The sequence below is a fragment of the Anarrhichthys ocellatus genome, unplaced genomic scaffold, assembly GCF_004355925.1.
Source record: "Anarrhichthys ocellatus isolate YVR2014 unplaced genomic scaffold, GSC_Weel_1.0 scaffold10, whole genome shotgun sequence".
In the NCBI taxonomy this organism is placed as follows: domain Eukaryota; kingdom Metazoa; phylum Chordata; class Actinopteri; order Perciformes; family Anarhichadidae; genus Anarrhichthys; species Anarrhichthys ocellatus.
The window spans coordinates 3,585,163-3,611,221 of NW_022280040.1; the positions used below are offsets into that span (position 1 = coordinate 3,585,163).

Below are 26,059 nucleotides of genomic sequence, written 5' to 3' on the forward strand. Positions count from 1 at the left end.
CTCTCTCTCTCTCTCTCTCTCTCTCTCCCCCCCCCCCCCCCCCCACGCCGTATGTCCTCTGTGTTGCATCACTCCCACCTGTGCTCGTACCCTCTTGTTCACATCCTGGCCTCATCTCTTGCTTCTTACATAGTGTGCTTCCTCTGTCTTGTACCATCATCGCCTCTCTTTTTTTTCTCCGTTCAGACAGTTGTCGGTGGCTGTTTTATCGTGATGTCAGTTTATTTAAAACGCTAAAATGTTTACTGCTAAACTGCTACGAAGAGGATGTGGGACGCCTGAATAACACAACGTGTTATGTAAGCTTTATATACAGGGTTGGCACTGCGCATACAACCTATAGGCATACAACCTTTGCCGATGCTCAGCCCAGACATTTGCTCTCGCTCCTCTCTTTTCCTCCCTCCCTTTTCAGCTAATTAACTTCTTTTTTCAGCGTCTCTCCCCTGTCAGCAGCATCCCTCCTTTCCTATATCTCATCTCATGCCCTTCCATCCCCGTCTCTTCACTCTGCGTGTTATTCTCACCCTTACCAAGTTCCCATCTATATGTTCTCGCTTTCCTCTCTCCTAGCCTCCCTGAAAAGCATTGTCTCTGCGCTAGCATTGCTGATCTCATGAAAGCAGGCCATTTATTTCCGTACGCCTTTTTCTTCTCTCTCTCTCTCTCTCGCTCTCCAGTTTTGCCCTGTTCTTTTCTCTCTCTCTCTCTCTCTCTCTCTCTCTCTCTCTCTCTCTCTCTCTCTCTCTCTCTCTCTCTCTCCTTTCATACCTACCTCCGTTCCTTCTCCACAATCTACGTAAGAGGTGATTTCAATGTATGTCAACGCACCCCATCAGGAGTTCTTTCTAAGTCCCTTCTCGCCTTCCTCTCCCGGTGCTCGGGATTGAGGTCTGAGTGCCCAGCCATCTGGGTGGAAGAGCAGCACAGACCGGAGTACCCTGGAAACGATCAGCGAGCTGTGTCCCAGATACTGGGGAGATTATCAATGCACCGAATGAGATCACAAACCAGATGGAGTGTGATGGGAGTTTGCTTGAGTTAAATGAGTTGTGTGTGTGACTGTACATGTCTCTTTTTATCTTTTTTTACGTGTGTGTGTGTGTGTGTGTGTGTGTGTGTACGTAAGTGCGCGTCAGCTTGCACACGTGTGTACATATGCGTGTTTGCTCGCGCCTGTGTAAGTGTTGGACAGAAGAAGAAAGATTGGCAATGATGTTTTAGAGGACATGTATATGGAGGCCTGGCTGTGGATGGATGGCACAGGGCTCAGGGTTCCAACTGCTCATTACGACTGATCTCTACTCAGCAACTGCTCTCTCTCTCCCTTTTTTTTTTTTTTTTAACACTTTCTCTGCCTTCATTCTCTCTGCCTTGCTCTCATTACGTCTTGTCACTTGCAGCGTGGTAGCCTCTCTTGGCAGTGCTCTTCGCCGCTCCCCGTTTTGTTGTTCACTTTTGACCGCAGTAAATAAAAATGAATCAAATATGTCCAGGAGGTCGACCACATTGTAAATCTCCCCTCCTCGCCCCTTCTTACTCCCCCCTGCAGTGAATGGCGTCCCGTGGTCCAGCGAGAGTCCGAGGAGGAACAGTCACACTTTCAACTGCCGGATGCTGGTCAATCCCCACGGCGACAGCCAGGACGAGCTGCACGAGCCTCAGCAGCAGAAATATGAGACCATGCAGTGTTTCGCCGTTTCGGAGCCCAAGTCCATCAAGGAGGAAGGAGACGGTATGGAGCGAGAGTGGGAGACGGTGTGGGGGGGGGGTTGGGGGGATAGATAGATAGATAGATAGATAGATAGATGATCATTCGACACAAAGCTAGTGACCCTACAAGACAACCCCTGACCAGCATGATTTTGGGATCTGTTGAAATGGCCTCAATTCCTGTGATACGTATAGTACCAGGAACATTTTTGAACATTTAGTATTGAGAGTAATAGACTTTTAAGACACTTTTTGCAATTTAAGAATAGGATAGTCAATCGGAAAATATGATTGGACAGGTTATAAATGTGAATCCATGTTGCAGCCATTTACAACATGCTTAGGTCATTGAGAATTAGCCGCATTTTGTCTTAAAGCTGGCATTGTATGTGAAAAGCTGTATAAGCAACCGACGAGGAGCCGTTCTGGTGCCACTCGACTTACATCCATGAAAAGTTAAGTGACACAAGGGAGGCAAGAGGCCGGGCAGCTGTCATTAAAGCCTATCTATAATTCATGTACATCCCTCACAAAGCTAGGCAAATGACTCCAAGTAAAGGGTGTAGCTTTTATTGCATCAGTAGTAAACCGGTCTTTTGATAACCTTCAGATAATTCCAGATAGTTTAAAGCATCGATACGTAAAGCCCTCCTAACAATTCCAATATTTTACATCTGAACTACCTAAATCCTCAGTGGCTTTGATGAGCAACCATAACGTCCTACTGCCAAACTATCACTCAGTGGTGAATTGAAACAATAAGTGAAAATGCAAATGTTTCACTCCAAGTCTAAACCTGTCTTTCCCCCTCTCTGGCTCCCTTTGTGCACCAGCTGCTTGCCAGCCATACTTTGGCAAATAGACTGACAAGGACCCAGGCCGGGGGGGTGGGTGGGTGTGTGTGTGAGAGTGTGAGCAGCAAGGCGGGATCAGTGGCTGCAGTTGCAGGAATCTGTCCAGCCATAGACGGAGACAGAGGAAGGAAGGAAGGAGAGGGAAAGCAAGAGAATTGAGAGAGATTCACAGATCTAAGGGCCGGACCACCCAAGAGGTTCTGTTTAAGTCAAAATGAGGAATGTGTGTGTGTCGGCCCTGGTATGCATTTCTTTGCCAGCAACATGTGTGGGATGGGGGGGGTGTATTACTGGCACAGGAAAGTTAGATGGCAGACCTTTTGGGGTCACCCCAGTCCTGGACTTGGTGGTGTGTGTGTGTTAGAGGAAACTGCCATGATTGAGCGATGGCAATCTTTAATTTTGGGCCAGGGGAGGTGTCATCAGTGTGAGATGGCACTGTAGGTGAGACCAGCCGGAGACACATGCGCACGAACGTACACTCACACACATGCAAGCCCTCACACACAAACACACACACACCTTCAAAGGTCACACTTCATCATTTCCCTTGCCAGCGATTGCTGCTCCTCCTCATGAAAGGAGCTGAGCCCTGATCCCCATGCTCATTAATAACTGTATTAATTATGCTGCCTGGGAATAACATGATTTTCATTTTCTTTCCCTGTCTCTGTTTCGATCATTTACGCCCCCATCCTCCCATCTCCTCCACTTCCCCATCCCCCTCATCCCCTCTGTCTCTGGCCTGTCATCTTTGTTACGTCCTCGACATCATCTTCCCTCCACACTTTCCCTCCATTCTCTTTTTCTCTCTTCCGCTCTCTCTCTTTTTAGACTTTCAGTCGTGCCTGATCTGTGTGGCTCGCAGGGTGCCAATGAAGGAAAGACCCATGCATCCCACGCACGAGAGCTTCACCACACGCCAAGACCTGCAAGGTACTCCAACCAGTCACACCGTACACTACGAACTAACACAGTGAAGAGCATTCACAGCAAACTAGATTTATTTTTCTCAGTCCGCAGAAATACACTGTTCAGTAAAAGCCCATATTCCCCCATTACCAATTCTATAGAGCATTTTCAGCTGTTTGAATAAAGCTTTGCCCTGCGTTGCAAAAATAACAAAAAGTACATAGTGCCTTTACACTGGCACATGCTCAGCACACCCTCATCCCATGTCACCAGCTCATAAATCACCTCGCACTACAGTTTAGGCATTTAAAGATTATTATATCCTTGGTTGAGGCCCTTAGGAGAAGGCTTTAGTTGAACAGGCCTCCCGCCTCCGTCTGCACTCTGGGAGGTAAAGTACCTGTCTGAACACTAGTGCATGGATGCAGACGGTTGTCTGCGTGTCACCTGGTCTTTGATGTGCTTTTTGTACCATTTGTGTGTGGCATACATACACACACACACACACACACACACACACACGCACAGTTACTTGCTGACATATAGTAATTTACTGTAGTAGGCTTGTATGCATGCCCATATTTGTTAGCCTGTTTGTTGAGGATTCTCAATTCTGGATAAAATACGATTAAACAAGATGTTTCACTCCCAGTGCTTTTGAAAATGAGAACTTGTTTGATATGGTGCTGTGCTGTAGAAGGCTACCATTATGAATGTTTGTATTACAAGTATTTAGTCAGTCCCTATGGATGTCATTTAAGCAGCAGTCTGCTTGTCGGCCCATTTTAAATGCATCGTTACCGCCATTTAAATTGAAAACCGGTGAGGGACAACTGTTATGAGTATTTGTGTTTACACACGTGTTTGTAGCGTTCTAAAGAGAGTTGAGCAGAACTGTGACTACTAGAATGACTCCTTCTACCTGTTGTGTCTCAATGGCGAGCATACAGTGTGTACAAATACTAATCTAATCTGTTGTAGCCAGGACTTTGTCTTCAGCTGATTCCAGTGCCTCACCAGCACAGACAAGTTGTATTTAAAATGTAAATAGAGTAAATCCTCAGTACTTCTTCAATCAATATCAAACCACAGAGCTGTTGTGCAGCAAAGTGGCCAAGTGAAGCACATACTGTGGTCAACCAGCTGCTCTACATGTTTATGTTTGAGAGCGACATTGAATCCCCATCAGCTCAGCTTATACGTGTATAAAAATTATTATTTCCATGACTGACTAAGGCCTCTCTAATCCGGTCCTCTGTGTTTAGGTAAGATAACGTCCCTGGATACCAGTCTGCTGCGGGCGTCCATGAAGCCGGGCTGGGAGGATCTGGTGAGGCGCTGCATCCAGAGGTTCCACCTACAGAACGACGGAGAGATGTCTTTTGCCAAGAGGCATCAGCAGGAAGGTAATGCCTCTCACTGCAAATAATATCTCCTTTAATGAATGGCTTTTGATAGGTACTTCTTTTGGTGATTTGATCACGGGGCGAACCACGAGTCGCTTCTAACCAAAGCTAATGGTTAATCATTTTATTGCTGTTACAAACGCAAACTGAAAACCGCACCTAAACAATACGGAATAGGTAACCCAGAGAAATAGTGGTGCAACGCATCATAAAACTTACGGTTCGGATCGTATCACGGATCAGATCGGCACAAAAGGAAAAAGGGAGCAAATATAACTTTTGCAGATCCCTGATCACGTTTTGTTTTTACGCCGATCATTAATGATCCGTATTGGCAGATACAGATCCCTTTGCAACCGTCCAACAAATCCTTTCAACTGCTCTGAAGTCAGTAAACCATCAATAATTCTAAATTATACTTCTACTTTTAGTTATAGTCATCTATAGTGTTTTTTTCTTTTTCATAAAAACACACAATTCAAATGATTAGGAAATAAATTATTGTATTTTTATGGATGAAAACAAGTCATAATTCCCTCTCATCTCCTTCAAACAACTGGATTTCTTTCTCACCGACGCTACATTTTATGAGATTACATGTGAGCACATTATGATAACGTTATAATTTACCTTCGCCCAATACTTATTTTCACTGAACAGAGCCTGGACGCATCATCGTGTAACCGAATGGAACCTTTGTTCGTAAACCGTTAGTGCCGATGTTATCGTTAACTAGCTCTCCCTCTGCCAATTTCAACATGGATTTGTTGTTTACAATGTGACATTATCAGAGATCGGCAATTAGTAAAGTATAAATTCCGACAAAGATCGTCAGTAAAACTTTGACACTGTGAAGGTTAACATTTAACTGTGTAATAATCCGTGGTTCACACGTACGGATCACGGAGCGACAGTGGTCCGTTAGTTCATGATTTGTATACAAATTATATATGAGTAAGAAATGTTTTGTGCATCTACTGATAAGTGTGTATACGTGTCCTCAGTGCTCCGCCACGGCCAGGCATTCAGCCCCATCTACCGGTTCTCCCTCTCTGATGGAACCATCGTGTCGGCCCACACCAAGAGTAAACTGGTGCGCTCGCCCGCCACCAACGAACCCCAGCTCTACATGTCCCTGCACATTCTTCAGAGGTATGTCTCGCTACCTACACCTGTGTCAGGAAGAGAGAGAGACAAACTGCGGCATGAACCTCTTTACGTGTTTTAGCCTGTCGATGCCCTACAGCACGACCCGATGGTTTCATGTATTCTGTATGGATGTGATGCAAGCTCCAATGTGTACATTCGTGCTTGCTAGGGGTGTGGGTCTCAGGAAAAAGGGTTCGCAATTAAATCAGACTCAAAGGGAAGTTCATTCAAACAGACAGATGTAGATAGATAGTTAGTTAGATTAGGTTCAAAATATATAACAGGAAAATAATAATAGAAAATTCAACAGCAATGGCCCTTTTCGAAAAACTTACTCGGGATAAACCCCAATTTTCTCTAATTTAGAATATCGACAGAAAATTCTTGGTAATGAAAACTGTTGAACTAATCAACTGTATTACCTGTGTGTCTGTTTTTAACATCTAGAGAGCAGACAGTATGTGGAATGGGCCAGGACATGGGTCCTGGCAGTCAGGCCACAGGGATGGCTCCCAAACCGATGAATTCCTCCACTCCCTCCATGACTCCTCCAACCCCCGGCAGTCTGCCAGGTTCAGGGCCCCAGGGCCAAGACACTACCATCAGCAGCAACAGCACGCCTTTTTCCTCGCCAGGCCCTGCTGGTCCCAGAGAACCGGCAGCCATGGGGGGTCATATGCAGGGCTACCGGTTTGGCTGCCCCCCGCCGCATAACCACACTGGGGGCATGCAGCCGCCACAGCAGGGCCCCAACTGGAGGATGAACAGCCCTTCTCGTGCTAGCCCCATCCCAGCAGGTGGACCTCATCCACCTCAACAGAACTCTATGCTGTCTCCCAGGCACCGAGGTAGTCCTGGGGGGGCAGGCAGCCCCCGTGTAGCAGGAGGCCTGCACTCACCCTCCCCGGTGGGGATGTGCGGTGGAGGACCTGGAGGTGCAGGTAGTAGTAGCACAGCTAGCACCCATGCTAACAGCTACACTAGTAGTTCTCTGTCAGCTCTGCAGGCCCTGAGTGAGTGCCACGGTGTAGGACACGGGCATGGGGCCCCTCATGCACACACACTAGGGTCTCCTGACCGAAAGATAGGCTCCCCAGCGGGGGTCACACCAGGGTCGGGGGTGAACACTCATCTGATGTCAAAACTGGGAGGAGGCAGCGGTACTGGTGGTGTTACAGGAGACTCATTTGGACCTCACACAGAGGTTGGTCAGGGCCAGACAGAGAGCAACCTAGCTGAGCCCAAGGAGGAGAGGGAAGGGCCCCCCGAGGGCCACGACGCTCACAATCGTCTTCATGACAACAAGGGCCACACCAAGCTACTGCAACTGCTCACCACCAAGCCAGAGCCCCTGGAGACACCCCTGTCCCCTGGAGGTGAGGGTAAGGACCAGGCAGGGGCCGGGGTCCGGGGTGGCCTCACTGGAGGGAACACTCATGCAACATCCCTGAAGGAAAAACATAAGATCCTCCACCAACTGCTGCAGAACAGTACATCTCCAGTAGACCTGGCCAAACTCACTGCAGAGGCCACAGGCAAAGAGCCGGGCCAAGACCAAAGCCAGGGCGCTGGTGGCCCAGCTTCTGGGGCAGACATTGCTCTTAAGCAGGAGCCCCTGAGCCCTAAGAAGAAGGACAACGCCCTGCTACGCTATCTACTGGATAAGGACGACACTGGACTGAAGGACAAGGTACCGAAGCTAGAGCCCGGGGAGGTGAAGGTTGAAGGAGGAAAACACCCTCTTGTCAAGACGGAGAAACAAGACACGGGATACGACCGGGCTGAACAGGTTTGTTTTTACTTAAAAAAAAGCTCCTCCTTGTGTGTCTTACTTGTTTATTGCTTCACTTTTTATCTTTATAATGCTGAAAGAACTAGAGCTGCCCCTTAAAGCTGAATGATCGTAACCTCCTTCTCTTTAGCCCATTGCGAAAACGTAAAAGTTTTTCTGCCCAGTGCTGCTCCACTAGCCTCGCCTCTCTGTCTGAGCATTAATCTGGGTTAGGTAGCAGATGTTGACTCCTCCGAGTCCCATGTCCACACAGGATGCTACAGCTAAACACACAAACGGGCTGGCAGTGTAGCGGTCAGACAGACAGCGTTTGTGACACACATACAGTCCCATTCAGAGGTACAGTCTTGTCATGTACGCTTCAGACGCCAGGCATGTTTTCTTATTCACGTATATATAAACACATCTGGTCCTTTTTACTGCCTATGCGTTGGCAGCACAAGCCGAGGGAAGCTGTCCGCCAGCTTCAAACAACTGTGACATTTGGAAGGAGTCCCTGTGGTTCTCCAGCCATTTGATCCCGCTTGCGTTTGGCCAGAATCCACAGCTTTGGCAGCGAGCTCAGGTCAGGCCTGGTGCTGAAAGAGAGAAGAGGAGGAAAGGAGTAAAGGAGTGAGCAAGGGAGAGTGTTGCTGGTTAAACTCAAAAAAAAAGTTCTGTGTTGCAGAACGCCGAGTCTCTCATGCGGGAAAGAGAACCAGTGGTTTGGTGAGACTCAGCCTTTCATACAGGAAAGTGTGTGACGCGCTCTACTAAACACAGGTTCAAGACACAAGTCGAGCAATATGTAGTTGTATCACACACTGCTAAACCACAGAATTACACAAAAGAACATGAACGCTCTTTCACGTTCTTTGCTGTCACTATTTCTCTTGTTACCTTCCTCTTCTTAGACCAGTCCGCAGTCTAGGTGATATTCATGCCATTTGAATGTCAAAAACATTAAACAATACCGGTAGTCTAATTTCTTGTAGAAATGAACTTGTTCTGGAGAAGTGTGCAAAGACCAGTGTGTTGGTGTTGTAAGGGGTTTGCTTTCTTATTGTTCCCGACCTTGTTTGTGCCTCATTTCTATTGAAACAGTCAGCTTAGCTACGCGCGGTAGTTGTTGTATGTACAGTATCTGCTTGTCCTCTTTGGTACGTATGAAGAGGAGGAAAGGGTGATTGGATGGATGGGTAAGAGCTGCCGAACTGAACAAAGGAGAGATGAGAGAGGTGTAGATACCCCCAGGAGAGCCCAGCCTCGGCAGGCAGAGTGAAAATGATGAGCCATATGCTCCTGCATGTCCTCTCTGCTACCATGGAGATAGAGGGGAGAGGGAGTGGTGTGTTTGTAGAACGAGTAATGTACCAGAAACAAAAGAGGGACATAGAAATAGAGGTTTTAATATGTACGTCTTGATGCTGAGGCTTTTTTTTCTAGAAGGGGCCAGTGTGCTACGACTAAATTGGTTATAATTTCTGCCTTGTGACGATGGTACAAATGAAATCTGGGGTTTCGCAGTAAGACGGTGATTAAAGTCTTTAGCATTTTGCTAAACGACTTCATTCGTGCCGTTACATGTGTGCGCGAGTGGGTTTCTGCTCCTTCCTGGTGAACTGCTGCTCGGCCATGTGTGAAAGCTGACTGTACTAGTTAGAAAGTCCACTCATCCTTCTCTCCACTAACCTCACCCACTGCTTTCTCGCTGCCTCCCTCTCCCTCCTCCCTCCTCTCTCCTCCTCATGATTGTTTGAGAGCTGAATTATTGATGGCTGGAGCAGAGCTAAATGAGAAATCAGAGCAGAGCTCCGTAGTAGCGGCTCAGCTAATGGCTGGAGGAACTATAGGTATGGTCATTTAGCCCCATGGCCCGATGGGACGCAGGATTATCTGTGTGTTTTACATGTGTGTGTGTCCCCGTGGTTATTGCAAATAGTGTCTACTGACGCTAAACCTGTCTCCACAACAGTAGTATCCTTATTGTAATGCATATTAATAATTAAGTTCATTTTTCTCTTTAATCTAACCCAAAATTAGCAAAATTTAGCAACCAATCATCAGTAATGTTATAGAATCTGTTCACTGTGGGAACACGAGTTGCCATGTGAAATTATTGCTTAACTCATTATTTCGGTCAAATAAAGTATGATGATGTAGGTCACAGGAGCTACAGCTCCTCAGTCACCCTAAGTGGGTAAAGAAAATAAATGACTGATTTAATCTCATGCAGTACAGTCTGGTTGTCTGATTTAATGGGTCCTTCAGTCGTTCCTTCTGGCTGTGAATACTTTTTATTCTATAAGAGATGATATGATGTCAAACTGCATGCCAATCATATAATCTCCATTGGTGCTCAGTGCTCGCTCACGGTCAAACGTACTGTCTCAGACATCACACAGGTGCTTTAGTACATTCAATGTCAAGAGCTGGTGAGCCAGACGTCTTCCAAAGGATAAGAGTATTTCAATATTATCATTACCTGAAGAACCGCCGCTGTCATCGGGAAAAATTGAGAGCATGCTATACTGGGTGTATTATAGGTATTATATATAATATGTGACCATTACAAATCTGATTCTTATTCCAAGACCCACAATAAAACCTAATCATGCAGTGTGTTGCAACATAAGTATATCTGCTCAGTTTAACTTCTCTTTTCAATTTTACTTTTTGTCGTTCAAAACCCCGAAATACCACGCAGAAATAAGTAGTTGCACATTATGTAATGCGATTCATCTCTTTGTGAATACTAGGAACAAAGAAGGAACAAGTATTCAGCAGTAACTCTCCTAACAGGGCAGTCAACCTTCATATATTGCAGTAATCCATTTAAAAATCGCCATTTCAGCTCTTTCAAACGTCCTGATTCTGGAATGAAATGACTTTTCCTTTTTGCCTTACTTGGCAGTGGCAGTTCTGCTTTACCCACCCTGATTTTTCGGTTCCCGTTGCTATGAAATGGCATGGGCCAGGTCAGAGAGGCACGATGTCCCAACTCCTCCTGTCCACTTTGACATCGGGGCCCATGCTGTGCGTGAAGTCGGGATCAGGAAGTTGTATCGCATCATTACAATTTAAGTGTAACTGTAAGAATACACGTTTGGCAGAGCCACATCGCCACCCTGATGTGAGAGAGTCAGCCTCTGCTGTTCTTAAGCTTGCAGCTGTACAGAGCGAGTCCCCTTTGTATAAAGAAACATACTTGAAGTCTAAGAGGCCTTGTTAAAGTACATGGAAGTGGGCCATGAGAGTTACTGATAATTGTTGACGACAAACAAAGAGGACCAAATAAAGTATTAGTTTCTCTCGCTCATTTTTTCGAGTAGTTATCAATGCTCGTTTGTGTGCTCGGTGATAATCTCTGAAGTGAAAAACACAGGGTTTCAAACAAACAGCGTCTTGTAATTCACAGTGTGTGTCCTTGGCCGCTCTCCCGCCCCGAGTACCTTTCTGATGTCAGGAACTTAAATAATGATCTGCGGAGGAGGTCACTTGGCCTTACGAATCCCTGCAGTTTTCACCTAATATATATATATATATACATATATATATATATAAATATATATATACACATACATACATACATACAGGGGTCTGAAAGTATTCACTTTGTTTCATTGTAGCCATTTGCTAAAATCAAAAAAGTTCATTTTATTTCTCATTAATGTACACAATTTTTGCAAATTTATTAAAAAAGAAAAACTGAAATATCACATGGTCATAAGTATTCAGACCCTTTGCTCAGTATTGAGTAGAAGCACCCTTTTGAGCTAGTACAGCCATGAGTCTTCTTGGGAATGATGCAACAAGTTTTTCACACCTGGATTTGGGGATCCTCTGCCATTCTTCCTTGCAGATCCTCTCCAGTTCCGTCAGGTTGGATGGTGAACGTTGCTGGACAGCCATTTTCAGGTCTCTCCAGAGATGCTCAATTGGGTTTAGGTCAGGGCTCTGGCTGGGCCAGTCAAGAATGGTCACAGAGTTGTTCCGAAGCCACTCCTTTGTTATTTTAGCTGTGTGCTTAGGGTCATTGTCTTGTTGGAAGGTGAACCTTCGGCCCAGTCTGAGGTCCAGAGCACTCTGGAAGAGGTTTTCTTCCAGGATATCTCTGTACTTGGCCGCATTCATCTTTCCTTCAATTGCAACCAGTCGTCCTGTCCCTGCAGCTGAAAAACACCCACATAGCATGATGCTGCCACCACCGTGTTTCACTGTTGGGATTGTATTGGGCAGGTGATGAGCAGTGCCTGGTTTTTTCCACACATACCGCTTAGAATTAATGCCAAAAAGTTCAATCTTGGTCTCATCAGACCAGAGAATCTTATTTCTCATAGTCTGGGAGTCCTTCATGTGTTTTTTGGCAAACTCTATGCGGGCTTTCATATGTCTTGCACTGAGGAGAGGCTTCCGTCGGGCCACTCTGCCATAAAGCCCCGACTGGTGGAGGGCTGCAGTGATAGTTGACTTTGTGGAACTTTCTCCCATCTCCCTACTGCATCTCTGGAGCTCAGCCACAGTGATCTTTGGGTTCTTCTTTACCTCTCTCACCAAGGCTCTTCTTCCACGATTGCTCAGTTTGGCTGGACGGCCAGGTCTAGGAAGAGTTCTGGTCGTCCCAAACTCTGGTCGTCCCAAACGTCCCAAAAGGTCGTCCTTGCCACAGTTCTGTCTCTGAGCTCCTTGAGCAGTTCCTTCGACCTCATGATTCTCATTTGCTCTGACATGCACTGTGAGCTGTAAGGTCTTATATAGACAGGTGTGTGTGCCTTTCCTATTCAAGTCCAATCAGTTTAATTAAACACAGCTGGACTCCAATGAAGGAGTAGAACCATCTCAAGGAGGATCAGAAGAAATGGACAGCATGCGAGTTAAATATGAGTGTCACAGCAAAGGGTCTGAATACTTATGACCATGTGATATTTCAGTTTTTCTTTTTTAATAAATTTGCAAAAATTTCTACATTTCTGTTTTTTTCTGTCAAGATGGGGTGCTGAGTGTACATTAATGAGAAATAAAATGAACTTTTTTGATTTTAGCAAATGGCTGCAATGAAACAAGAGTGAAAAATTTAAAGGGGTCTGAATACTTTCCGTACCCACTGTATGTATAGCAGCCCGAGAGATGCAGAAGAGAAGGACATGCATGGCCATGCATGCATTGAAAAGAAGAGAGTAACAGGGATTGATAGAAATGGGACCCATTAAGGGTAAAAGCAACTGGAGGAGACGAGAGAACAGAAAGTGGGAGGAGAGAGAATTGAAGAGGAGGAGAAGGAAAAGAGCAAGCTGAGAGCGTACAGGAGCATTACATCATTCCTGACCTCATTAGGGCTTTTCTCTCTCCCACCACTGTCCACCCCCCCCACCCCTCACTGTGCTACTCTCTCTAGCTCTCCTACATCTTACAATACAGCATATGCCGTCTTAAGTCCTTGGCCACGTAAGATATCCTTTCTATCAAGCATTTGTGGCCAGCCCTGTAATCTGTATTATCATGTACATGCCTAACAGATACTAGTCATTGTCTGGAACAGTAGAGTACAACATTGGAACAGTGGCTGGTGTGCTTGTTTTGCTGCTGTACAGTATGTCACGATGAGGACTCGGCAGTGAATCCTCGTGTACTGCACTCTCGTGGCCGGTTCCAGCCAGTGCGACTTATTTACCTAAAGTCCCTCAGGCCTCTCTTAAGAAGCAATATGATCACCTACGCTGATGCTTCTGTTCAGCTGTGACTGCCATCTTTTCTCTCTGTGTGTAAAATCTAATTCAATACACTAATGCTGCAATTACTGTTGCCATTTGTGAAGTTACTAATGTTCCACTTAGGGTGAAATTGTGCCAGATTGGTGATTGTATCGGACTGCATTATTTCGGTGTTCCTGTTATTTTGTCCACCCCCTGTGTGTCACAGATGGAAAGAGATATACAGAGGAGACAGTGCCAGTGTTGTCAAACAAAAGATTTATCGCAATTTCGTCAGTTCCGCAAGTGAAAAAGCAGATCCCGGCGTGGCCTTGTCTTTGTTTAAGAGAGTTGTGTGAAAAACTAAACAAAAAAACGGGGCCAGATTGTCCAAAGCCCAGCTGTGTAAAAATGCAGCCTTGGGCTGTGTTGGGCCGGCTCAGTCCAGCTGTTTACAGTAAAGGGGGGGGGGGTAAAGAGTATCAACCGAACTCCCATGTTATTCAGTAGAAAGCGGCTTCAGAAGCCTCATCGTGGACCGAAACGATGTTCCGATTAATATGGCATTCTTAAATGTGTGCTTAAAAATTGTGAACTTTAAAAATAAAAGTGGGGGGGGGGGTCTGACACAGTTGTGCTTTTTGAGGACACCAGCTGTTAAGCTGAGGAGTAGTATGTGTCCGATAAGATAAGTCAAAGTGGAGTGTGGCCTAGATTTGATGGAAAGTGGTCCGCTTTATCCCGGGGTTCCTGCTCTGTTATAAACAAGGCCAAGTCTGCCGTTCCCATCTCAAAGATAAGACTCCTCAAGTGTTGTAGTGTATGTTTTTTTTGTTGTTTGAGTCTGCAGGTGAAGCAGCAATTGGTTTCTAAATGTGGACTCTAAGTGGTTCATCCGTTTCTTGTTTTCACACGCTCCCCCCCCCCCCCCCCCCTTTTTTTTTTTTCTCTCCGTGCTCCCTCCAGTCGTCAGAGCTGGACGACATCCTGAATGACCTGCAGAATGCTCAGCCGCAGCTCTTCTGCGAGCCGCGGCCCGTTTCGCTGCCCAGTCCCATGGACAAACAGAACATCATCAATGACATCCTGCAGATGTCTGAGACCAATCCTGGCGTGGCGGCGCAGCAGCAGCAACACCGGGGCATCGGGACTGGCATGGGACCAACGAGTGAGTCTCTCTCTCACACACACACACACACACACTCACACACACACTTCAGTGTTCACAAAATCCTTCTAAATAGATGAAGCAGTTTGTACTATTTTATTATTGACTTTTCCCATTCCTTGCCTTCAGACTTTGCAGGAGTCCGACCAGGCCAGCCGGGCAGGGGTCTGCCTGTGAGGAGCGTGTCCCTGGACATGAATGTGTCCCCCCAGCAGCCCTCATTACAGTACCCCATAAGGGCCACCAGCCCCTACACTTTGATGCAGCAACAGCAGCAGCAGCAAGGCATGGTGGGAAGTCACGGCATGATGGTCAGCACAGGTGGGTGTGACAGTCATGTTTTTTTTGGTCACAGTGGTGCACCTTTTGAATGATTTTGTCAACAATGCTGCTTTTAGAATCCCGAGGAAAGACCTTTTTTACCCTCTACCTGTGTCGCTGTCGGCCTGTGACATATCATGTCATGGCACAGTGACTCACTTCCTTTGACAGGAAATATTTATTCACCCACACTAGCAGAGTTTCTGTCACTCCCACATATTAGCAGTCCTCAAACATCCCCCAGTAGACATCTTTCCACCTTGTGCTACACCATTGCATCGTGGGGACATGATGTCCTGAAGCATTTCTCATCGTTTCTCGTCTCCGTTGTGGTGTTTGCTCCTCTAGGACTGATGGCTCCAGGGGGTCCACGGCCAGGCATGCAGCAGCAGCAGCAGCAGGAGGGCTGGGCAGGTTCAACCTCTGCGCCTCCTCTGGGAGCGCCCGGCCCTGGGCAGCAAGGTCCCATGCAAGGCAGGATGGGGCCGAACGGTGCCCCCATGAGGCCCAACAGCCAGCCGGGGCCCAGACCGATGCTCCAGTCCCCGATGATGGCCGGTGGTGAGAGCCCAGTGTGCCCCAAAAACGTTACATAAAGTTTAAAAAGCAGAAACTAGATGACAGTACGACATTATAGAGTAGATTCTACATTGACCCGTGACGATAAAGCCCCCATTTCTTCATCTACTCTGTCTCCCTAAGAATACAAAAGGTGCTAAAGCATTTAACACAGACAACTGCACAGACCTCAACTCACCCACATTCTATTATTGCTGTTGATTGTTAAAGGTTGCCACCCAGTGGCTAACCATAGTACAGCACTCCAGAGATGAACCTAATGTCTAACCTGACGCTGTGTGCTGGTTATTCTGTGTTTAAGAATATTGACTATCATCTAAGTTGCCAGATGTTTTCCTAATGATAACCAAAGTTGTCGAATTGACCGTCTACTGCCTACTATCCTGCCCTAATGTGTTTTCTTCCTCCTATTTAGCCCAACCTGATATGGATGTTGGTATGGTCAGCCACCATTTCACCCAACAACAGGCTCCACCCAACCAGACAGCCCCCTGGCCAGACAGCATGATGCCCATCGACCAGACGGCTTTCGTTAACCAGACCAGGTGAGATGCTCCTTTGCAAATTACCATCGCATGTTTTTAATAATGTCGAAACATCTCACTGGCCTCACTTCTCAAGAGTAGCATATTTCTTGTTATCAGACTACTTTGTTGTCATTAGATTGTTCCTGTAGCTATATTAAGTACCATCTCCTCTCTGCCCAGGCCGGTGCACTCTGCGCAACAGGATGAATTGCTGTGCAGTACGGGACACGGCTCTGGTGAAGGCAGTGGAGTAGACGAGGGGGCCCTGATGTCCCAGCTGTACACTGCACTAAAAGATTTTGACGGCCTGGAGGAGATTGATCGTGCTCTGGGGATCCCTGGTCTGGTAGAACAGGTGAGATCACGTTTATTGTTATTGTTTTTAGTAACTTTTTATTATTATCTTTTATGGGTCTACATTTTTGTCATTTATTTCTGTGGCGGCCTGTTTCAGAATCAAACGATGGAGCCGGACCAGTTCCCTCAGGACCCCTCCATGATAATAGACCAAAAGCCCCCCATGTACACCCAGCAATTTGCTCCCCCGCCATCCCACATGGCCCAAAGGGGCTACCCTGGTGCCCCCATGCAAGAGCCAGGCTTCCACCCCATGTCTGGCCAGATAGGTCCCCGCCCAGGTTACCCCATGATGAGGATGCAGACCCGGCCCGGTCTCAGGCCCGCTGGGGTCGTCCCCAACCAGCCCAACGCACTACGGCTACAGCTCCAGCACCGGCTACAGTCACAGCAGGTACACGTGCCTCGAGACTGGAAGTGATCCTGTCCATTGATTTATTTATTTTTTTTGCCTTTCTGTTGTAACCGCTCTGTTTGGTCAGTAGCTGTGTGACAAACAGACGGGAGTTGTGTAATTATCCTTGAGGTTGCCATTTTGGCAGCTCGTCTGTGCACACAAGGACTAGTAGGTACATAGTTGGGACATTTAGGTCTACCTGCCATGTGCTGGTCTTTCACTGGAATATCCTTTAAATCCACTTGGTCTCATGTAGGATACTTGTGGGGTTTATATTTAATTTACTAGCTGGAAGTGAGCAGTACGGATTACAAATTAGCAGGAATTAAGTATGTTAAAGTTATTTCAATTCACTGGTGTTTGTCTTAACCTCTTCTTCCGTCTCTTGTCCCACCAGAACCGTCAGCCAATGATGACTCAGATGAGTAGTGTGTCAAATGTGAACCTACCTCTTAGAGCCAGTGCTCCGAACCAGGTAGGTCAACGCTGCCGTCACATGCTCTGTCTGCACTGACATGTAGTTATGAGTCGAGGTAGCGTTTAGTAGTTTGTTGACGGCTTGAAGTCAATTTAAGGATTTAACTTTAGTGGGTTGTAGACTTGCATAATGAAGATATATGACACTTTTTCTTTTTTTTCTGTTTCTCTATCATCACACATCCTCCTCCTCCTCCCACCTCCAGGGGACCATCAACGCCCAGATGTTGGCACAGCGTCAGCGGGAGCTGCTGAGTAATCACCTGCGACAGAGGCAGCAGCAGCAGCAGGCCCAGCAGGTTCAGCAGCAGAGGAGCATGGCCATGAGGGCCCAGGGTCTCAACCTGCCTCCCAACATGGCTGCCGGAGGCATGAGTAACCCCCGGATCCCCCAGGCCAACCCTCAGCAGTTCCCCTACCCGCCCAGCTACGGTACCAGTACAGGCCTGGCCTCACCACCTCCTCCTACCAGCCCCTTCTCCTCCCCTCTCTCCCCCAGCCTGCCCTCTCTCCCCCCCAACCCTCAGCTCCACATGCATGGCACCTCCTCCTCTTCCTCCAACTCCTCCTCCTCACAGATGATGATGGGAAACACAAACATGATGGGCGGACAGTACAGGGCCGTACTCAGCCCCCAAATGCAGCACAGTGCCTTTCAGTTTCCCAACTCAGGTACTGCTCCCCCACCCCCACCCCAGCCTACCACACACTTCACCCTCCAACCTGTGTGTGTGTGTGTGTGTGTGTGTGTGTGTGTGTGTGCCCCATTGTGTCTGTGATGTGACTCTGATTGCACAGCATCACATGCTTTTTAGTAGCTGCAATCATCTGATTTGTAATATTATGCACTGATGAGTGCATCGATCAGCTGCCATTGAATGATCCAAGTCATTCTGCATTCTTTACTCCTCAGTTATTTATATTTTTGTTACATAGGATTAGCCGTCAGGATGTGTGACCATGTACTCTCGTTGTTCTTTACACTGTCCAAAATGGAGTCCTGGCTGTACAGTCTTGCTCCACCAGAGGGCGCCAAGAGCACAATAATCAAAGTTTAGCAGAGGACACACACTGAAACCAGACTCTTTAAGATTGTGAGCAGGCAGAGCAACAATCGAACCTGCACCTCGTAATCTGGACATAAACTGATAATCTAGTATAATACGGGTTTGCATAATGACATATTTGATTTGTCCCTCACACCTTAATCTGATTGTGGCCCGTGGGTTCGTATAGAGCGATAACTTTCTACTAGACATTACTTCTCTCTTTCCCATTCCTCCCAAGCCATCTCCTTATTCCCTTTCTTCCTACTTCCTTGCCTGTTCACCACTTACGTGCATGTAGGAAATATTAGCTGCCTGTCGATAATCCTGAATGCAGACTGGAATGGACAGTCTTTATTCACTCTGATCATCATGTTTGCTTAGATGCCCACGGCACGATTGTGTAAATGACATGGAATGCTAACATTTACTCCACTCAGTACGTTGGTTAGTAGTTGAGTCCCTGCAGGTGCGGTATGGTTGACCGATCTTGATGCGTCCGCACACAGGTATGAGCCAACAGGCAGACGGAGGCTTCGGAGGTCCGGGCGCACCGCAGAGCCCCCTGCTTTCTCCCCGCATGTCCCACACACAGTCCCCGATGATGCAGCAGAGCCAAGGAAACGCTGCTTTCCAGGGCTCCCCTGACCTGAACGGCTGGCCACAAGGCAACATAGGAGGCAACAGGTAAGGACAGATGGAACTTCCTCCGAAATGAATCCTCATTAGACCGTTAGGTTCCAAGGATACCAATATCTCTGATAAGAATCATCATGTTTCTCCTTTTTTTCTTCAGTATCACAATAACTTTTGTGATAGTTGTCTGTTGATGAGTAAAGTTGAAACGGGAACTGCTAATAGCAGATCTGGCATTCTTTTAACAGTACACATTTGTCAAAAATGTAACCAAAAAACGGGGTTCCTGTTGTAGCCACAACTTTTATTACACTTACACTTCTTGGAAACATGGACAAACAGAAATCCATCCAAACTTGTACTTCCCTTAGCGCTCCCGAAGGAACTTTCCTGCTCCCTTTGTTAAATGTTTGAGCTTCTTTGCGTTCCCCTCCCCTCTCCCCAGTATGTTCTCACAGCAGCAGGCCTCGCCGCAGTTCACCCAGCAGAGTAACAGCAACATGTACAACGGAAATGGCTTGAACCTCAACAATGTCTCCATGGCCGGCAACATGGCAACCAGCAGCATGGGCCAGATGGCCGGACAGATGAGTGTCACATCCATGGCCTCGGGGCCCTCACCCGGCTTGCCCTCCATGGGGCAAGAACAGGTAAACAAAATTAAGGATGTTTTTAGAACTGGGAGGAGCAAAAACTACAGTTACAAGTTACACAGCTGGGCATCCTTTTAGCATGGCCAGACCAAATTAAGAGGAATTGTATTGAATATAAGACACACTTGTAGAGTTTAAGCCTTAGTGGTCAACAACATGGACCCCTCACAGATGTACACAGCAATCGGGGGACTAAGTAAAACTAAAAGGTTCCATCTTTCTTTCTCCACACTCCCAGCTTCCTATGCGTTTGTCTCATCGCGAGGCCCTAAGTGTTTGGGTACACTTATTGAACAGCCGTGCTGGTGAATAATTTACTCAGTAGTTTATGTAACTCCTCTAGCTGGAGTTCTGATACTTCACTTGAACTTAGAGGACAATGATGTAATTAGCAGCGGGCACTTTAGAGCCAGACCATTTAGCCTATATAGACTATATAGAATATGGAGTTACTGCGTGATGTTCAAAGGCTGGCCTGTCTGGACTAATCAGCTGGTTTGCTTAATATGGAAAACGTGACTTCTTGCGGCACAGATCCATCACACACTCCACACACATAATCAAGTCAGACTTTGATTTGAAAGACATCTGACCTCAGTCACTCAATGAAAATCGGGTAAAAGTGCAAATATGTTTATGTGTTTAATGTCAACCAAGTTAATCCTTCTTCCTTTGTCTCCCTGGTATTGTTAGCTGTGTATGTGAAATGCACTGTTGTTGTCCGTAATGCTTTTAAGCCCAATAAAGGGCCATGAATATTTAACCACGGTGCTGCTGTTTGATTGTCTGCACTTCGGACTGCTGTAAGATACCAGTATATCTGTCACTTGGTTTATCCTCCTTCCAGGATTATAGAAATATATTGGCACTTAGATTATTTCAATTATTTACCGTTTGGCCATTAGTGCGGGCTTTTGTGATTTACTGACTTGTTTTAGGCTTGATGGTGTGTTCCAAGAAGGATTTCTATTTGTTTATAGTCTTTTGCACATGTGGCTGGTTTACTGCAGACAAGTTCAAGTTCTGCGAGTCCGAGTGTTTTGTTGAGTTGTGTATTCATGAATGCTTTAGAAGTTGTGATCTAATATGTTGTTGTTTTCTCTGCAGAAATACTGTTGACCCTCGTGGAGTTCTGAGCCTGAACCTCACTGATCAGCTGGAGCAAGGAGCGCGTCGGCCCTTTAAAAATTGTACAAACATGTAACCAACCGACTGCCCCTTGACCCAGCCGGGGCGGTGCCCCGACCTCGTCTCCCCAGCCCACGTTTGCCGTCTGTCCCCACCGGGCCTCTTCGGCCGCCCCGGAGGAGCCCGGCCCCCCGAGCAGACACAGGAGAGGGAAGAGAGGGGCTGGGGGGAAGGATGGCGGATCTCTGTCCAACACGCCTAACCCTCCTGGAGGAGAGCCTTGTGATGAGCCAGTCTGTCTGCCTGTCCAGCTGCATTCACCGTAGTGTGACTTACTGTAGGCCTCCCGATTGGGGGACACCGACCTAAGGGGGCAGCAGTGGTTTGGAGATCCCTTGTTCTGATGAATGTATTCCTCTCAGTGGACAGCGGCCATTTACAATCTCATCTCAAAAAATAATGACGTACACTGATTTTTCTTTTATTTGTCCTCTCTTTCTCACACATTTGTGACATTTCCACATAGTTCCGAAATGGCAGCAAAGACTCCAAGTTATGTTCAAATTCACGGACGGAGCTCAAAAACTTAGCCGGTTTTGCCTTTTTGCTGTTCTTTATTTTATTATTATTTTAGTTTTTGTTGTTGTTTTTTTTTCTTGTCGTGGGAATTAAGATGTAGAATGAAGATATGGTTGAAAAAAAAAAAAAAAAGATCTTGAAAACACTGCAGAAGAGAATGGTTTGAGTGGAACGGCAATTTGTATGATTAGACTAATTTTAGTCAAGAGGTTTATATAGTGTATTAAATTAAGTTTTATTTTTCTGTATAGATTCATTTTAATTATTGTAGATGATTCTTTATCCTAGTAGCAACAAGAAAAAAAGATTTTAAAAGTGTGAAAAAGGCACTTTTTTTTATCATTTTAACAGTAAAGGTTGTATTCTTTCTGAGAAGATTCTTCTATTAACATGAATAATGGATTATACTTTAGTCCTTTAGTTTCAGAAGAAGATCTCAAAAAGCATATATGGTTTAAAAATGAATTTCAGAGATTGTACATACCAATAAGTAAAACATTGTCTTTCCTATTTATTTTATTCCTTAGGGTTTGGTTCCCCCGTCTGGTCACAACTGCCTCTTGAAGCAGAGAAGGGTTTTTGTTTTTTTTGGTGGGTGGGGGGGGGAGTGGATTGGGAGCCTTTACAATCTGATGTTCTGGTACGATGCAGACGGGTGAGGGGGGGTTGTAAGGGGGTGTGCTGTGTATACAGTGTACAGATTATCGCTTGCTTCTCTGCCTTTAGCATAGAACACCACAAAGAAAAAGAAGAAAGAAAAACGTATACAAATTCAACACAGCCATACAATAACTAAAAAAAAGATAAAAATAACAGAAGTGTGCTTTCTATGTCGTCTGGAGTGAAAAGTGCTTCATACAAGCTGCTAGGTGCAAACTGTTCTGGTGTGATGTAAACAAGCAATAACGATTACTTGAGAATCTCTTGGGTTTTTTTTTTTTTCTTCTTTTTTTTGTCTTTTTGTTTTTGTAATTTTTGTACAGTTTCCTGAATAGAAAAAGGACACATTTTTGCTCCACGTTTGGATGCAGTATTAAACACCGTTTTTTATTGCAGTTTGTACCAAGAAAGTCTACATCCACACGCAGCGTTCCTAATAGATTATGCAGCATCGGCTGAGGCCTGGAGAGGGAGGCATAGTTTGTGATCCCCTTGTTGACACACGCCCTCTCTGCCTCCAGCCACTCCTCTATCGCAGAGGTCAGAGTTAAGACTGCTCGGTTCATGAGCCCTGCTCTGACGGACGTTTAGCCATATTTTATGACCTCAGGCACTTACTTCAACTATAAAAGTGTTCAGTAATGACATGCTATTCTTGTGCCCCAGTCGGGGTCACAAGATTTAAAGCAAGTCATCTTCTCTAACCTCAAAAGTACATTTTCCTCAACAACAAAAAAAAAACATTTTTATAACTATTTTAAACCCAGGACAGACTTGGAGCAAGCCAAATAATCCTCACCTTTCAATTGGATTTCTGAATTCTACCAGCTTTTATTTTCGTAGGGAGACGACCTGTTGGTTAGCGTGCTTCGAGGCCCACGGAAAACAAGAAATTGAATGATGATGTCACGTAACAGGGTCCTAACTGTCGATGTTGCGGCGTAAAAACAGGAAGAGAATCATTCTGAATGTATTGTCATTGAAGGCCTAAGGATGTGACTGATGGTGTTTTATCTCAACATGTTGACAATGTGGTGTTGTACCATGCTCTTCTCAGCATTTAGATAGGAAGTCGCCGGTTGTTGCTTCTGTTTTGCTTCTTGCGTAAATGAAATTTGAAGCTGTAGCGAGTCAATTCTGGGACAAAAGTCTGCATTAGTGTTGTGGTTGTCATCATTGCAGATGTCCTGCAGTTGTCTTGCTGTGGGGCCTACAGGAGATCACTCTTCTTCTTCTTTTTTTTTTTTCTTCTTTTCTTCTTTTTTTTGATAAATGCTGTTTTGATTGTATCATACAGTTGTGCAGAACAAGCCTTTTTGAGCCATTTTAAAGAATGATTCTCAGCCCTCTGCAAATTTCCAAAGATTGTCAAGATTTTGAGAAGATTTAAAGCCATGTGGTAGCAATGCATTTTTTAAGCATTTATAATGAGGACGGGAGCAAATAAATGATTTTGCCCCTTACAAATATCCAGGCTTTTGACCCACTAAACGAAAAAACTTTTTTTTTTCTCTCTCTCTCTCTTTTAACTTATGGTTTTGAAGAACTTTAAATGCCCTTTTGTATTGTCTGCCAATTTCTTAGAGCTAAGATGCAACCTTGAAATGCTACAAACCCTAGCATAATGCCTTAGATTTCGTCCGTTCTCGTTCTTGTACATTACACCGCTGTCTGTATAAATTTGTATAATGACTTGTGTACAATATTGAATGGGTGCGTCATCGCTCAGCTCTTCGCAGTCGCTGGAGACTCAGTCACAGTTGAACTGTTCCTCATTATTGCTCTCTGTTCTGTGTTGGGTTGAAGACTCTCCCCCCCCCCCCCCCCCTCACTGTTTGTATGGAAAAGATGATGCATAGGGATATTGAAGCAATATGTAATATACTATATGGACTTTCTGAGGAAAGCTTACTGTTGTGTCCCCCCCCCCAGATATTTTTTTTTCTGCATTGTTCACAGGAATCACACTGTATACCTGCATCCACCTTTGTACCCCTAGTGTGTGTGAGCATTTTATGCAAAATTAGATATACAAGAGAAGTTAAAAACCACAGTTATGCAAGTTGTGAACTAATATGGCTTCGCTGATGCTATTTGCCTTGTAAATAAAGAATTCTGTTATTGCAGTATTTAACCGAGTGACTCTTATTTCATGTGATTAAAAGAAAAAGGACAAAAAAAAGATCTAAGGCCTCCATTCATTGTATTTTCCAATATCAAACAAAATGCACAAGTGTTAAGCTTTATAGACTAAAAGGGCTAACAAAGTAAAATACAATAAATATTAAAATAAATACAATTAAACTGTGTATATATATATATATATACATATGTATTTAGGTGATGCATTAGGTATAACCTCATTAAATATTAGGCTAGAAACAGATTTTTGCGAGTTTTTGGTTCATGCAACCTTTCGATGTATTTACATCGCCTAAATTAGCGATATAAATACATGAATAAGACAACCCAACATGTTGCCTATAGCCTGAGCTTTAGCTTGCAATACTCGTCCCTAAGTGATCCTTTCATACAAATACAAAATTCAGCAAGAAAAGAAAATTAAAATGAGTCGTAATGATACAATATAATTACCATTAAGCTCGATGACGAGCACGAGATCATGCGGTCTAAACTAAACCAAAGTATTTGTAGAGAATTGTCAGTTTTACTCGTTTTGAGTCGAAAGAGCCCCGATAAACGACCATTCTTCTTCTCTCTTCCTAATTCACCACATCCAAGTCATAACAACACACATCTAGACTCCACAGTGGGGCCCTCAGATACAATCGGATCGTGTGTGTGTGTGTGTGTGTTGGGGTGGGGGTCCTCATATGGAAATGTTTGGGAACCTCTCTCCATCGGCCTCATTGTAGCAGAGAAAGCAGACTGGTGCGCTGAAGTAAACGCGGTGGGTTGTCCCTGAGAAAATGTATTCCTGTGGGACATTGAGATGCATGAGGTTGAGCTGATTCCTGGCCAATAGGAAGAAGGTGCAGGGAAGCATCTTCAGCAGACCTGCCTGTGTACAGTATAGGTGCCCAGATGACCACCGACCACCAGAAAGACCGAGAGAAAGGTCCCTGCAGCACATTACGCACGCTGAAGCTTAGACCTGCTGCGCTCATATCTGCACAATTTGGAGATTTTCTGTTTGATTTGATACACCTATAATACTGGACATGACGAGACAACCTCACTGTGAAACATCTGTAATTTATTTAACAAGGTAAGTTTCGTTTTTCCAATTTACATTAAATTGCTGCACCTTTTATAGGAAATTACGGTATGTGGTACTGACTGAGTTATTTGTGACTTATTATTGTATGTGATAGGTATGTTCTTTAAAATTCCAGATTAAGATAATGAAATTAAACACAATGAAAACACAAATTTGATTTTATGTTTAATTCAATATTTTTATTTTATTTTTCTATATTATAATAATTTCCTTCAGCAAATATTGCTCCAACATTTCCCCTACTGATATCTCTCTTTTTTCCGCACTGACAGTAATTGTAAGGTCTATAAAATGCTTCATTAATGTTGACCTCTGCTCTGGCTGACTGTTCTTTAATTAGTGTCATGACCCTGATTTGTCTCTCTATTTACTGGCTGATTGGTAAACGGTTCCTAAAAATGAAAACTCCTTATTTTCGCCGGTCGTTTAACGCCGCTCATCAGCTCTGGTGCGTGTCCCCACAGCTGGAAATCGTCTGTCCAATTTCACCGTGGACTGCTTTTTAATTATTATGCAATAGATTTGTTCAAAAATGTTTTGTCTGTCGCTGTCCATATTTATTTATTCAGGTTTAATTGTAAAACTGAAATTCTGGATGCGTTTTAAGTTGTAGATTCAATAAAATTGTGAATCAACATTACCACATTAAGATCAGTATTTTAGCTATCATTTGTTGGATTAGTAAATTAAAGGCTTACTAACATTTAAAAAAAAATCAATTCAGGTGGTCAACCTCTCCTGATGTCATGTTTCCTCTTTTAGATTTCTTGCATTAAACTTTTATAACTCTCCCTC

At 45.0% G+C, this 26,059-nt stretch overlaps 1 protein-coding gene across 7 annotated transcripts in view; it reads left to right on the forward strand.

The window, feature by feature from the left end:
- The window catches only part of ncoa2 (nuclear receptor coactivator 2), a 53,052-nt gene extending 28,897 nt beyond the window's left edge, over nt 1-24,155 (forward strand). For 5 of the 7 annotated variants that reach the window (XM_031849886.1, XM_031849883.1, XM_031849885.1 and 2 more), the window contains exons 7-22: nt 1,553-1,735; nt 3,402-3,503; nt 4,745-4,885; nt 5,890-6,037; nt 6,482-7,823; nt 14,462-14,663; nt 14,793-14,984; nt 15,333-15,545; nt 15,979-16,108; nt 16,271-16,445; nt 16,545-16,841; nt 17,242-17,319; nt 17,528-17,993; nt 18,877-19,054; nt 19,449-19,653; nt 20,764-24,155. In XM_031849886.1, coding sequence (XP_031705746.1) covers nt 1,553-1,735; nt 3,402-3,503; nt 4,745-4,885; nt 5,890-6,037; nt 6,482-7,823; nt 14,462-14,663; nt 14,793-14,984; nt 15,333-15,545; nt 15,979-16,108; nt 16,271-16,445; nt 16,545-16,841; nt 17,242-17,319; nt 17,528-17,993; nt 18,877-19,054; nt 19,449-19,653; nt 20,764-20,775 — 4,064 coding nt within the window. In that variant the 3' untranslated portion in view covers nt 20,776-24,155. The remainder of the gene's footprint in view (nt 1-1,552; nt 1,736-3,401; nt 3,504-4,744; nt 4,886-5,889; nt 6,038-6,481; nt 7,824-14,461; nt 14,664-14,792; nt 14,985-15,332; nt 15,546-15,978; nt 16,109-16,270; nt 16,446-16,544; nt 16,842-17,241; nt 17,320-17,527; nt 17,994-18,876; nt 19,055-19,448; nt 19,654-20,763) is intronic. The other 2 variants (XM_031849888.1, XM_031849890.1) reach the window with 1 other exon arrangement.
- Nucleotides 24,156-26,059: the final 1,904 nt, after the last annotated feature.